Below are 13,056 nucleotides of genomic sequence, written 5' to 3'. Positions count from 1 at the left end.
CAAAGAACAATTAAATATGAAATAGAATAAAATACAATGCATTAATTCCAGTTACTGACAATATACAATAGTAATTATGCTCTTTTCAAAACGGTTTTTAAGGTTATGTCGTTTTTTTCAGCATTCGCTATCTTGACCTAAAGTTCAATAAATTTCTTCATTTATCAGCTATTGTACTTTTTTATATGATAGTTTTGTGCTATAGTGTATACCTTCTCCAAATAGCTTAAATAGTCATCTGAAACATTGCCGAACACCAAATCGCTTGGACCAACTATTTTCAAAATAAATTGTTTTGAAAATTCCCAAAGCATTTTTCTGAGGATCTTTTTAAAAGTCAAACTAATTGTGAACTGTTGATGCAAATGGTTCTTTATGGCAATGAAGAATGTGTATGCAAAGTTATAATTACAAAAAAACAACATTTGTATTCGAATTTTATTGCCAATATCTGTATAATCATTTTTGAAAATACAAATTTGAATATTTCATTTGTCTGTAAAATATGCTACTCAACAGAAATTTCGTTAGTCTATTCATATTCTGTCTTACATTCTATCTAACATATTGAGTCCCAAGCTTTTTTGTTTTAGACATGTGCATTTGTACTGAAAGCACAAGGCAGAGAATAACCAGGTTAATGATTTACATGTTCTCTAATATCGTTCCTTTGTTTTTTTTAGGATAAGCTGCGGATCGTGTAAGTTGTTTGGAATTTTTAGGCAGGTGAATTGGTGACCAATGATCATCACTATGTTGATCGGGGCTGTTTGCTGGAAACCATGAGGTGTCGACCGTTGCTGCTAGGGATCACTACTGGCAGTGAACGATGCGGACGGCAGCTATGGACCGCAGTGATGAAACACAAACGGGATGTTTTCCCTTCGATAGAAGAATCGAACACGGATCGATATTGTTCTGTTTGTTTTCTGGCATCGATATCAAAGCTGGCAAAATAAGCAAGTGTTGTCTCAATGACGAATCCGTTAGTAGTGCAAGTGCTACGTTTAGCTTCACTAGTGTGTGCAAGTGTGCAAAATAGAATAAAAATTAAAATAATATGAAAATAGTTGAATCGAAGCCAAATTATAGCTTAGTTCATCTGAGAAGGAAGGAACGAAGAAAGCATATCGTACATGTGTGGAAACGGGATAGGGTAGTAATCCCTACAGTGAATAATAGTTGCTCGTAGTAAAAATAGAACAACACAAATCAAAAGCGTTATAGGTGAAGAGAGTGAAACAAGTTATTTTGGAGTGGCAATTGGGAGGAAAGTGTGACAGGAGTGTTTTGAAAATCGTAATTCGGTACTGAAATAATTGTCAAAAATGACTGAGCAAAAGGACGTCCTCACCGGACTAAATTTGTCTAGTTTGTCAGGTGCGTATAAGCTTCAAACTAGTTTTAATAGGTATTGTGTTACACGTCTTGTAGCACATATTTTCTTCTTTTTTTAGTTCATTGACAGAACACTTCGATTTGTTTGAATCAAATTGTCATATATTAAATGTAAGTTCAAATGTTAATGTCGTCATCGTTTAATACCGAGCCTAGCCCAGTTTTCACCGTTTGTTTGAGGTCCGTTGCGAACCTAGATTCAACGTCATTAAATTGAAATTCGGGTCAGTATCGAGCCTATTTAGGTGCATTTACTTTCTCGTTGTTAAGTATTTCGGATTCACTAACACCCCCGTTTTTTAGTACGCTTCCATCACAGTTTTGTGGAAATTGTTTCTTTAAAGGAATTACCTTGAGTCAGATCGAGGTTTCTCAAGTCAAAATTACATAAATTTTGTTCATTTGATTAATTTGTCCACATCCTTCGAATTTGGTTATTCACTTAGTATCATTAAAAAAAATATGACGAAAAGTTATATTGATGTCTTTGATAATGTTTCTAGATTAAGATTTTTGAGTCTCTTATTTCGGTTCGATTTTTTGATAAAATGTAAGACTTTGCCCTAGATTTAACATTGAAAATATTTCATTATTCATGCTAAACATTATCAAAGGGTTACAATTTCAGTAACGCTATAGTTTTTTGAAGCAAACAAATATTGTTACTGTTCTTAAAACTTGTTCACTTTCTGGAAACTGATAAAACAGCGAAAAACGAATGAAAAATCATTGTAACGATGTCGTAAAAAAATAGTAAAACGCCTCTTGGATGCACTACTTGAATTCTTTAATTTTCTATCATCTACAATGCATTTCGTAATAGCAAAATTTAAAGTGTTTCCTTCTCTCACTATACATTACCTATTATGCTGATCTGATCTAGTCGCATCCAATCTTTCCACATCTAACCATCTGTTCCTTTTATTCTCTTGCGTTGAACCAAACTTTTCTGAGCCTATTGTATTGACTACCACGTGTGCATCTGTCCAGGGTTTGGGATTCAATGCATAGGGCACTGGTCTTACAAGTCAGTTGTCGTATATTCGAGCCCCGAGTTGGAAGCATTCTTAGTGTCAGTAGGTTCGTAGCACCAGCCATGCATTGGTTCTGTATGCTATAAATCGGCTGCGAAGTCTGTTGAACAGAAGATCAAATTCCACAAAAGTACAAGGGTTTGCTTGGCATCTGCGTTCAAATTATGCTCAAAATATCAGGTAAGGTAGAATGAAATCCATTATTTGTACGTTAACTTTAGGTCTTCGAATTTTGGATATGGATAGAAAAAATGCGAAGTTTTGTTCATTAATATGTTGCTATTTTAAGGGTAGCTTAAAACTGTCTACCTCATAGAAGCCTTGGTCATTATTGGATAAGCTGTGGTAGACACAGTGCTTGTGCAAGTTACACCTTTGACATAAAAAAGTGAGCGGATTTTACGAATTAGATCCATGAGCGCAAATCACAATTTCTGTCATCTTGTACTTGAAAACAAATCTTTACGAAATATCAATGAATACAACTAATCACCCCTATTCTGTATTTCGATCGATTCGAATTGTTTCGATCGAAAGCAACATTTTTGACAAAGATAAATCAATTTACATTGTACAAAATGAATTCATCAAAAGCCTATACAATATATATCTAATCTTTTAAAACTGTTGTACTAGTTATTTACCGTGGAGATAGATGTAGATTACCCAATAAAAAAAATCTGTTTTAATCCACCAAGTGGTGTTATGATTCTTTTCTCATTAACATTTCATGAGAAACCAGTACGAGTTTCGCATTGGAGTTTTTGACAATATGTTTCCGAAACCGGATCCCGAAGACCTTCATAGCCGTGGTAAGTTTTTACGACCATCAATGTACAAGACCCCGAAGTCAAATAGTTTGAAAATCTGTTTTGAAAACTTCGAGTTTATTTGTGTCGTCAATTATAAGATGGTTAGACATTTTTTACTTTCATCATCCTGTAGTTTCGAAATCGAAGGTCGGATCCAGATAAAATAACCGCATTCATGCTGTTTTCATTGATGACATTGTGAAAAAATACTCAAGAAATTTATTCAAATTATCGCGCTATATTTCAGGAACCGGAAGTCAGATCAGGGAAAAATTCGAGTTGTGTTTAAAGTATTTTGAAGTTTTTCTTTTAAATCCCAGTTTGTGAAAATCGGTTAAGAGATCTCCGAGAAAATTAAGTGCACATTTTTCATTCATTTGCACATGTTACTCTGTAATTTCGGAACCGGAGGTAGGATTCAGATGAAATTCAATAGCAGATACAATACCAATATTACAGACATTTGCTCAGTTATACCACTGACAGATATGTGATTTCCGTACAACGATGAGGTGACAAACATGTTATGCGTACAGAATGAATATGCAGTGAAACGAAACAACTCAAAACTTAGCTTGATTTTCCAGTTCCGATGATCGATAATATAGAAACCAAGAATTTTTGTATATTTTGTATTCTCAGTGACTGATTTATAACAGATATAATCAATGCCTTTCTGGATTATTAAACTAGTTTTGTGTGTAAGTGTTCATCGGAAGGCAGTTTCACTCATATCAAATTTTATGATTTTAAGATAAATTTATGATACGTTTGTTCTGGGATACAGGATTTTTTCCATTGTTTAAATGTAATTAGCCTTAGGTAAAATTAGATGTCCATAATTTTGATGTTCTATCGTAACATTCACTGACATCAAATAAAAATAAAAAAAGTGGTAAATCACCAAACTTTGTTTGTAAATCTTGCCGACTTTTGCACAGTTTCAAGGTATTCATGTATTGGATATTTTTAGTTTATTATTACCACATGTGCATTCAAAATAACGAGCTCACGAGGTAGCTCCCCATTCCAGCTCATGAGCCAGCAGATGAGCCAGCATCGCGAGCTGGTTCTTCAAAGCATACGACTCTCGATCTAGTAGCAACACGGCACACGAGCGTGTGCTTCAGACTTAATGTGCGTGTTTTTACAGTACAGCAGTACAGTTTTTACGGTACAGCACACGGACTATATGAGAGCTGGCTCGTGTGCTGGGCCATCACTGAATATAAAAAATCTAAGTGGAACTCGATGCAATATTTTTTAGGCCTTTTCAAAGTGGGTTTTAAATATTGAAAATCCGAAAAATTATCAAAAGTTCAACACATATTAAAAAAATGGACAAATGTATTCTAATCAAAATGTGAAAAAAGTATTGCAAAAGTACAAACCTTTACGAAGAGATTTCATTTTTAAACGTGTAAATAAATTGAGTTATCGCGAAGCAACACGTTTTTCAAAATGGTATATTGATCGTTCGACGCTCACTTAGAGATGTGCGAAGCAGCTCATACTGGTGAGCAGCTCCGAACCGATCAGCTCACTGATGAAAATCGATTCAATGTATCAGCTCATCAGCTCATTTAAATGGAACTGAAGGTTTGTTTTGAGCGCCGTTTTTCTTTCATATGCATCAAAATCATTGATGCTCAAGGAACAATGCTATGCGAACTAACTTGTTTGTGAATTATTATTATGTCATATTTGAGAATATCTGCAAAAGTGGCATCCCTGAATGTACCTTAGCCTACTGAGTGAGAGGTAAGATTTCATATTGACAACGGCTCATTTAATCTGTTCAAGAGCCGAAAATCCGTGCAGCTTGTAGCTTGTTTCCACCTTACCAGCAGGGATGCGAGGTCATTTTTTAAAAAATCTGTGATCAAGCCAAAAACCTGTCTGTGCAAAATCTGTGCACGTTTCCCCGTTTCCATAATAACTAATCGGAATCATTTTGGTAAGCAAAAAAAAAGGTCTCACTATTTCCTAACGCTCTGTAATTTTTGGTGCTAAACTGTGATCAATTTCAAAAATCTGTGATCGATTTCAGAATCTGTAAATCTGTGACCATTTGCAGAAATCTGTGAAAATCTGTGCAAAAGGTTGAAAATCTGTGGAACACAGATTAATCTGTGAACCTGGCATCCCTGCTTACCAGTACGGTGAACTGGTGAGCTGCGGTTCTTTTAAAAAGAGCTGTGAGCTATCAGCTTTTTTTTAAAGATTCGATTCACTGGAATAGCTCAGGAACGAATTGCCCATCTCTACGCTCACTGCAAAAGTGAGTTACAGAAATAGCAGACGCGTGACACCCTCCGTTTCTTAATCATGCATGGTTTCAGCATGGCCATAGTGAAAATGAGCCACACGAATAGTACTCAGGATATTCTTATTATAAAATAAATTGGATTAGAAATATAATTTCCTAAAAATATTGTAAAAGTTTGCTGCATTAAGTTGCATATTTCGTTTCGGTACAAGGTTTCCTAGGTAAAAATAGGTAAAATGATGTATAACTTTTTCAGAAAAGAATAAACCTATGCATTACCTTCTACAAAATTATGGGATTTTATATTTTTTACAATTATTTCAAACAAAATATGTAAAAAAATAACTTGAAACAAGTTCTGATTAGAAAACTAGTTTTAAGGGGGTTGTCATAATTCAATAACTAAAACTAACTTTGGAATGGCCTAAAAAAAGCTCCATCGAGTTCCACTTAGATTTTTTTTTAGTATTGGGCATATCTTTTCCTTTAAATTTTGTAAAAATCAGCTGCATAAAGTTGCATATTTCGCTTCGGTGTAAGATTTTATCATAGGTAAAAAAGGTAAAATGTTGTATAACTTTGCCAGGTAACAACAAACCTATGCACTCCCTTCAACAAAAATATGGGATTTTTTATTTTCTTCAATTATTCCAAACAAAGTATGCATAAAAATAACTTGAAACAAGTTATGAATAAAAAATTGATTTTAAGGGGGTTGCCACAAAAATGCTTTGTATATCCGAAACGGTGCGACCTACACTTTTGGTATATTTGACAAAGTAAATTATTTTTGATAGTTCTATAAGTTTGTCGAAGAAAAAAATTTCTATCTCTTCAGAAATGTTATGGTTATATTTTTTGTCAAAATAGGCCATGAACAATTAGGGATAGAATCAAATTACGCGGTATATATTTGTAAATAATTTCTTAAAAGCAACTATATGCATCAAAAGAACGGTTTGGCAGCTACTAATTTATGTCCACGTTTTTATTGATTCGAACCACTGTGCGTCGGGGCTCGATTGAAAGGTCGGTTTTCACTGTGATTGCATAGGCTTTCTATATGAGAAAGACAAGAACATCCCGATGGAATGATGCGCCAAACATTTACAAACCAGTTGTCGTTTGCAGTTTCAATCCTCCGATAGCTCGGCAATACAAGGACTCCGTGCAGTATATTCGACTGCATACTTACCTCACCTTTCAGCCCATCTCCATGCAGCTATCTGGGGCCGCTCTTCGTTATCCACTCAAGGCATGGATACTTCGTTAACCACTCGCCACTTTATCGATCCACCTTGCTCGCCTGTGATCCTTTTTCCCATGTCTACCGTATCAGATTTAAGAACCATTTTCCCTGCGTTGTCATCCGGCATTCTAGTGACATGACCAGTAAATCGCTGTCGTCCAACTTTTACTTCACGTACTATTAGTGTCTCTACGTGTCGTCTTCTATCTGCACTCCGCCGTAAATAATTCCCAACAACATTCTTTCGAAATCATTGACGGCACCTTGATCCTCTGCAAACATAGTCCAGGTCTTGTGTCCATAGACCTAATGGTCAAATGAGCGTTTTATAGATGACCAATTTCTTGCGGTGGCGTACATTTCTCAAAGAGGTCCTCGGAATCCTGAGTACGTACTATTTCCTGCTAAAACAGACGTCTTTATTTTTCAGGTGGTAGGTGGTAGGTGGTTTTCGTGGTGGGAAATGTAGTGTTTCTTCTTTAGAGTCCCATCTCATTAGTTTTCAAAGCATTTATAGCCAGTCCGATCCGGCTAACTTCGGCGTTCAGTCCGATGTATGTTTCCGTGATCTTCTCAACCAATTACCTTTAGAGACTTTCGGAAGAATTGGCAACCCGTGTCAGTTCCCGCTCGTCGAATCACACCTTCCTAAGCAACATTAGACAAGAGACATGAGAGTCTATCTCTTTGCTGTACCCTCACTCCGACACTCAAATTGACTGTATCCATCTTTGCTTTGACCCATCGCGTCAGGTTATGCGAAAAACCGCATTCGTGCATAATATAATGAATAGAATAGGATGCGTGGGTACTTCCGACACTTGTGGAGTGACACTGTGCGAATTACAGACATGTTCTTTTACAACTTTTACTATAGAGCTCACGAAAAGATGAATAGAATTAGCTTTATGGTTCTTAGAAGATAGTACTTAGTATTTTAATTTCAGTTAGAAATGAAATCAAAATAAATTATTTTTCTTCGTTCATTTCAGTAATTGCAGCGTCTAATCGGTTAAGAGAGCTCGAGTCTCTCATCATCGACAATGTCACCTCGAACAACAACTTGAACAGCGCCGGTCTGTCGTCGGAGAAATTCCTGTCGATCGAAACTCTGCTCGACTGTTTGCTGGTGCTGTACGACGAATGTTGCAATTCGTCCCTTCGGCGGGAGAAAACCGTCTCTGATTTTATCGAGCTAATTAAATCTGTGGTGCAGTGCATCAAGCAGCTTCGTTTGTCGCGAGAGGATTTCGAGGTGCTCAAGGTCATTGGCCGTGGGGCATTTGGCGAAGTATGCGTCGTTCGGATGAATCACACTAGTCAGATCTACGCGATGAAGATTTTGAACAAATGGGAAATGCTAAAGGTATGTATAGGACTACATCTTGCATCTTTCATTCCGCGATTGATGACAAACATAGTGTGCAGAGGTGTATTAATCATCAATGTTTTTACCGGCTTTTCTTTTAATTTCGGTTTATTTTTATCACTTCTTATAGCGAGCCGAGACTGCGTGCTTTCGTGAAGAACGCGATGTGCTGGTATTTGGCGATCGAAGATGGATTACCAACCTGCACTATGCGTTCCAAGACGATATCAATTTGGTGAGTATGTTCGTATAATGATGAATCCTTTATGTTTACTGTCGAATTATCAAATGAATACAAACGTCAATGTATGTAATTATTTTTCGTCAATATTTGGCACATTTAATTCTGGATCGGATTTAATAGAACTGCAATCTAACTAGACTATTTTTGTTATGTAATCAACGTCAAATCCATGTTGATTTTGAAAGTAATTTTAAACTTATCCGATTGTCTTCATTTTCTCGCACAGTATCTTGTTATGGATTACTACTGTGGTGGCGATTTGCTGACTTTGCTTAGTAAATTCGAAGACCGTCTTCCGGAGGATATGGCTCGGTTTTATATTGCTGAGATGGTTCTCGCCATCAATAGTATTCACGAGCTGAAATATGTTCATCGTGATATCAAGCCGGATAATATCGTGCTCGATGCAAGTGGTCATGTTCGGTTAGCGGATTTTGGTTCCTGTTTGAAGCTTGGTCCCCAGGGGACGGTGCAATCGAATGTCGCGGTGGGGACACCGGACTATATTTCTCCGGAAATTCTGCGAGCGATGGAGGATGGCCAGGGCAAGTATGGGCCCGAGTGTGATTGGTGGTCATTGGGTGTTTGCATGTACGAGATGCTTTTCGGAGAGACTCCGTTTTACGCTGAAAGTTTAGTGGAAACGTACGGGAAGATTATGAATCATAAGAACTGTTTCGATTTTCCGAACGACGACGAGGATTATCAAGTTAGCGAGCATGCGAAAGATTTAATCAAAAAGTTAATCTGTGCACCAGAATACCGGCTGGGACAAAACGGGATCGATGATTTCAAGACGCACCCGTGGTTCGAAGGAATCGACTGGGATACGATACGAAACGGCCAGGCGCCATATATACCTGAGGTTTCTAGTCCAACCGACACGTCTAATTTCGACGTTGACGATACGGACATAAAACTGTCCGACGCGGTGCCTCCAACAACGAATCCGGCCTTTTCAGGGCATCATTTGCCTTTCATTGGATTCACTTTTACTAAGGAGAGCAGTATATCGGATGTGGGGAAACTGTCACGTGCCATTAGCAATTTAACCAATAGTCAATTACAGCAGCAATTAGCTCCGTTGAAGCTAGACGGTAGTCAGCAACAAGGGAATGGTTTATTTAAGCATGGTTCAGAAGAGAAACGTCTCAGTCCAGATAGTACCCGAAAGTTGCAAGATGAAATCAATATACTAACGAAGCGTAACTGTGAGTTGGAAAGTCAAATTAAAAGCTTCGAGCGACAAGAGTTTGCTGTCCGAAACAGTGGTAATACCGTATCAGGTGACGCGGTCGATGGCCAGTTAGATGCTAAACTGAAGGAGTTTGAAAAAATAATTCGACAGTTGCGGCAGGAAAAGGATGACTTGCAGAAGGAACACGCGGATGCAATCGAAAGACTGAAACTACAGGATAAGGAACTAAAGGATGCTCTCGGTCAGAGAAAACTAGCGATGGCAGAATATACTGAAGTTACCGATAAATTATCTGATTTGAGACAGCAAAAACAAAAGCTGTCTCGACAAGTCCGAGATAAGGAAGAGGAGGTGGAAGTTGCCATGCAAAAGGTTGATACTCTGCGTAGTGAGTTACGCAAGACAGATAAAACGAAGCGAGAACTGGAAGGAAGGCTTCAAGATTTATTATCAGAACTCACACGAGAGCGGCAACTTAGAGAGCGATCCGAAGACTATTGCCGACAGTTGCAATCTGAAGCAAGAAGTAGGAGTTCCTCTGAACTGGGTTCTTCAACTTCGCTAGGAATCTCATCCTCCGATTCTATCCGACTGGAGATCGATCGTTTAGAAGTGGAGTATAGCGAAAAGATTAACTTGCAGCAATCCCGATACAACACGGAAGTTTCCGCCCTTCGAGATCAGTTGATTGAAGCAGAAAACCATCGCGAAATGTTGCAAATTGAATTACAACAGGCCCGTGATAAATTGGACTCAACGCGCCTTGAATCGCTAACGGATTCGGAGGAAACCATATTAGAGTTGCGTAAGCGGCATGACCGGGAGAAGAAGATCCTACTGGATGATAACCGAAAAATGATCTCCGATTTGGAGATACTTAGTGAGCAAAACCGACGTATGCAAAACGAAAGACTACAAATGGAAAGCGATTATGAGGAATTGAGGTAAACCAACGATATTACTGGTTAACGATTTTTGGTTCTTAATAGATGGTTATTTCTAGGAATAAACGCCAAGCATTCAGTCAGTGGGAGCGACAAATTTCGGAGATAATCCAGTGGGTATCGGATGAGAAGGATGCTCGTGGTTATCTGCAGGCATTGGCTACCAAGATGACCGAGGAGCTCGAGTTCCTGAAGCACTCTGGTTCACTGAACCATAACACCAGCGATAAAAATTGGCGCAACCGGCGCTCTCAGAAACTGGACAAAATGGAGCTGCTGAATTTGCAGAGTTCACTTCAAAATGAAATACAAGCGAAAGCGCTAATATCGGAAGAACTTACTCGAACACGGTCTGATCTGGTTGCCGCTCAAAAGTAAGTGCTATTTTCTCTTTTGTTAAGGAACAATTTCGCTCATCCTAAGTTCTGCAGTGATGTAATATTTTCAATGATTTTTGTCTATCCTTCAGGGATCTACGAGAGACGCGACAGATTTGTGAATCGATCGGTAGCGAATTGAAACGCAAGGACAGCCAAGTAAAGGAGCTACAGCAACGACTTGAATCGAACGAAGGATGTGAGTATAAATTAACAACTCGTCGAATACCGAGTTTTATTATGATGTTTTTATCCTTTGAGTGATCTATCTTCAGCAGTGCCGTTAAGCTGCTTTTTATATTGAGTTTAAAGATGTCTTGAATTTTGTGTAAATTATCTCGTTTCGTATGCTATATAACGAGAGATCGAGAAAGTAGGTTGGAGCAACACCTGAATTGATTTTTGATTGTGGATGAGGGAGTATCTAATACTTCTGCGTTATGACTATCATGTGCCTTTCATCCATGCTGCTAGTAGGATTGCATTCCATCAGTCATCATACTTCATGTTGCGTGTGTTCTAGAGATAATCAGTACTATTTCTTAGCATACGCAGGAGCGTGCAATGTACAAACAGTACACAGGGGGGTGGTTGTCTTCCTTCTCGTCATTATTGGAACAATATGATACACTTTTCTTTCATTTTTTTTGTGCTTTCTGTCGCCTCTATCACAATCGACAATCCTATAGGGTTGGTTTTCTTTCATCGGTCTTTTTTTTTTTTCATAAATACGTTTATTTCATAGGCAATATACATAAGTTTTTCTTCGCCGTGGCATCTACAATACATAGTACTTTAAACCTAATACATTTCGAATATCCTATTAGTATGTTGGTATTCATTAGTTAATCTAAACACTGTTTTTATCAAGCGAGTTGCTATTATAAATTACATTAAATGAAATACATTTATTTTGTACATGATCTTATAACTATTTCAGGTTTGTTTGTATCAGTTCATCACTTTTATTTAATATAAGATAGCTGGCTATTGGTTGAGCTCATGGAAGAGAAAACAATCTAACATAAAATAAAATTTAAATTGGAACTCCAATGGACTTAATGAAATAATAAAGAAGTTTCATGTAAGGAACGTCACGACAAGCAAGAATGTCGCGAACTGGGACATTGGATAGTCTACCTTGGGTACGCAAGGAATTTATTAGTTGAGATCTGACATCACGATACTCCACGCATGTCCAAACAACATGGTCAATATCGCGGTAACCTTCGCCACAAGCACAATGATTAGTCTCGGAAAGTCCAATTCGAAGGAGATGTGCATCTAACGTGTAGTGATTGGACATGAGTCTGGACATCACACGAATGAAATCTCTACTCACATCCAGTCCCCTGAACCATGCCTTTGTCGATATTTTAGGAATAATTGAGTGCATCCACCGACCCAGATCATCTTTATCCCAAGAAGCTTGCCAGCTGGCAAGTGTTCTTTGGCGAGACGCGCTATAGAATTCATTGAAAGCAATTGGTCTCTCATAAATTTCACCCTCAATAGCACCACGTTTGGCTAAAATATCGGCTCTTTCATTGCCTGGAATGGAGCAATGAGCCGGAACCCAAACTATTGTGATTTGATAATTATTATTCAATATGACGTTCAGGCACTGTTTTATTTTGCCCAAGAAAAAAGGTTCATTTTTGCCAGCAGCCTTTGAGCGAATGGCTTCAATTGCACTCAGACTATCTGTGAAAAGAAAATAATGGTTTGGAGATAATGTGACGATTATACTCAAACTATAATGAACTGCTGCTAACTCTGCTATATAAACAGATGCAGGTTCTTGAAGCCTAAAGGAGACCGAAACATTATTGTTGAACATACCAAACCCTGTCGCTTCTTCAATTCGCGATCCGTCCGTGTAAAACATTTTCTCAGAGTCGATATGCCTGAACTTACTTGTAAATATTTTTGGGATTTCCAACGAGCGTAGGTGTTCCGAAATTCCACGCACTTCGCGCTGCATGGATGTGTCGAAAAATAAAGTTGAGTCAGGGACATTTAGGAGGCTGACACGGATAGGAATATATCTTGAAGGGTTGATTTCCTGTGACATATGGTTAAAATATACAGTCATGAATCTTGTTTGAGATTGAAGCTCAACTAGCCTTTCGAAGTTATTAATAACTAGGGGATTCAGTACC

The 13,056-nt window shown here is 37.9% G+C and overlaps 1 protein-coding gene across 5 annotated transcripts in view; it reads left to right on the top strand.

Annotated features, from left to right (window-relative positions):
• Window positions 1-13,056, top strand: part of LOC131434929 (serine/threonine-protein kinase Genghis Khan) — a 96,779-nt gene that overhangs the window by 57,446 nt on the left and 26,277 nt on the right. For all 5 annotated transcript variants that reach the window (XM_058602220.1, XM_058602223.1, XM_058602222.1 and 2 more), the window contains 6 exons: window positions 684-1,380; window positions 7,755-8,128; window positions 8,262-8,366; window positions 8,602-10,517; window positions 10,577-10,891; window positions 10,987-11,093. In XM_058602220.1, the coding sequence (XP_058458203.1) occupies window positions 1,329-1,380; window positions 7,755-8,128; window positions 8,262-8,366; window positions 8,602-10,517; window positions 10,577-10,891; window positions 10,987-11,093 (2,869 nt within the window). In that variant the 5' untranslated portion in view covers window positions 684-1,328. The remainder of the gene's footprint in view (window positions 1-683; window positions 1,381-7,754; window positions 8,129-8,261; window positions 8,367-8,601; window positions 10,518-10,576; window positions 10,892-10,986; window positions 11,094-13,056) is intronic.

Source organism: Malaya genurostris, chromosome 3 (assembly GCF_030247185.1).
Source record: "Malaya genurostris strain Urasoe2022 chromosome 3, Malgen_1.1, whole genome shotgun sequence".
Lineage (NCBI taxonomy): Eukaryota > Metazoa > Arthropoda > Insecta > Diptera > Culicidae > Malaya > Malaya genurostris.
Note: the sequence above shows the minus strand (reverse complement) of the source record. Positions and strands in the feature narration are given on the sequence as shown.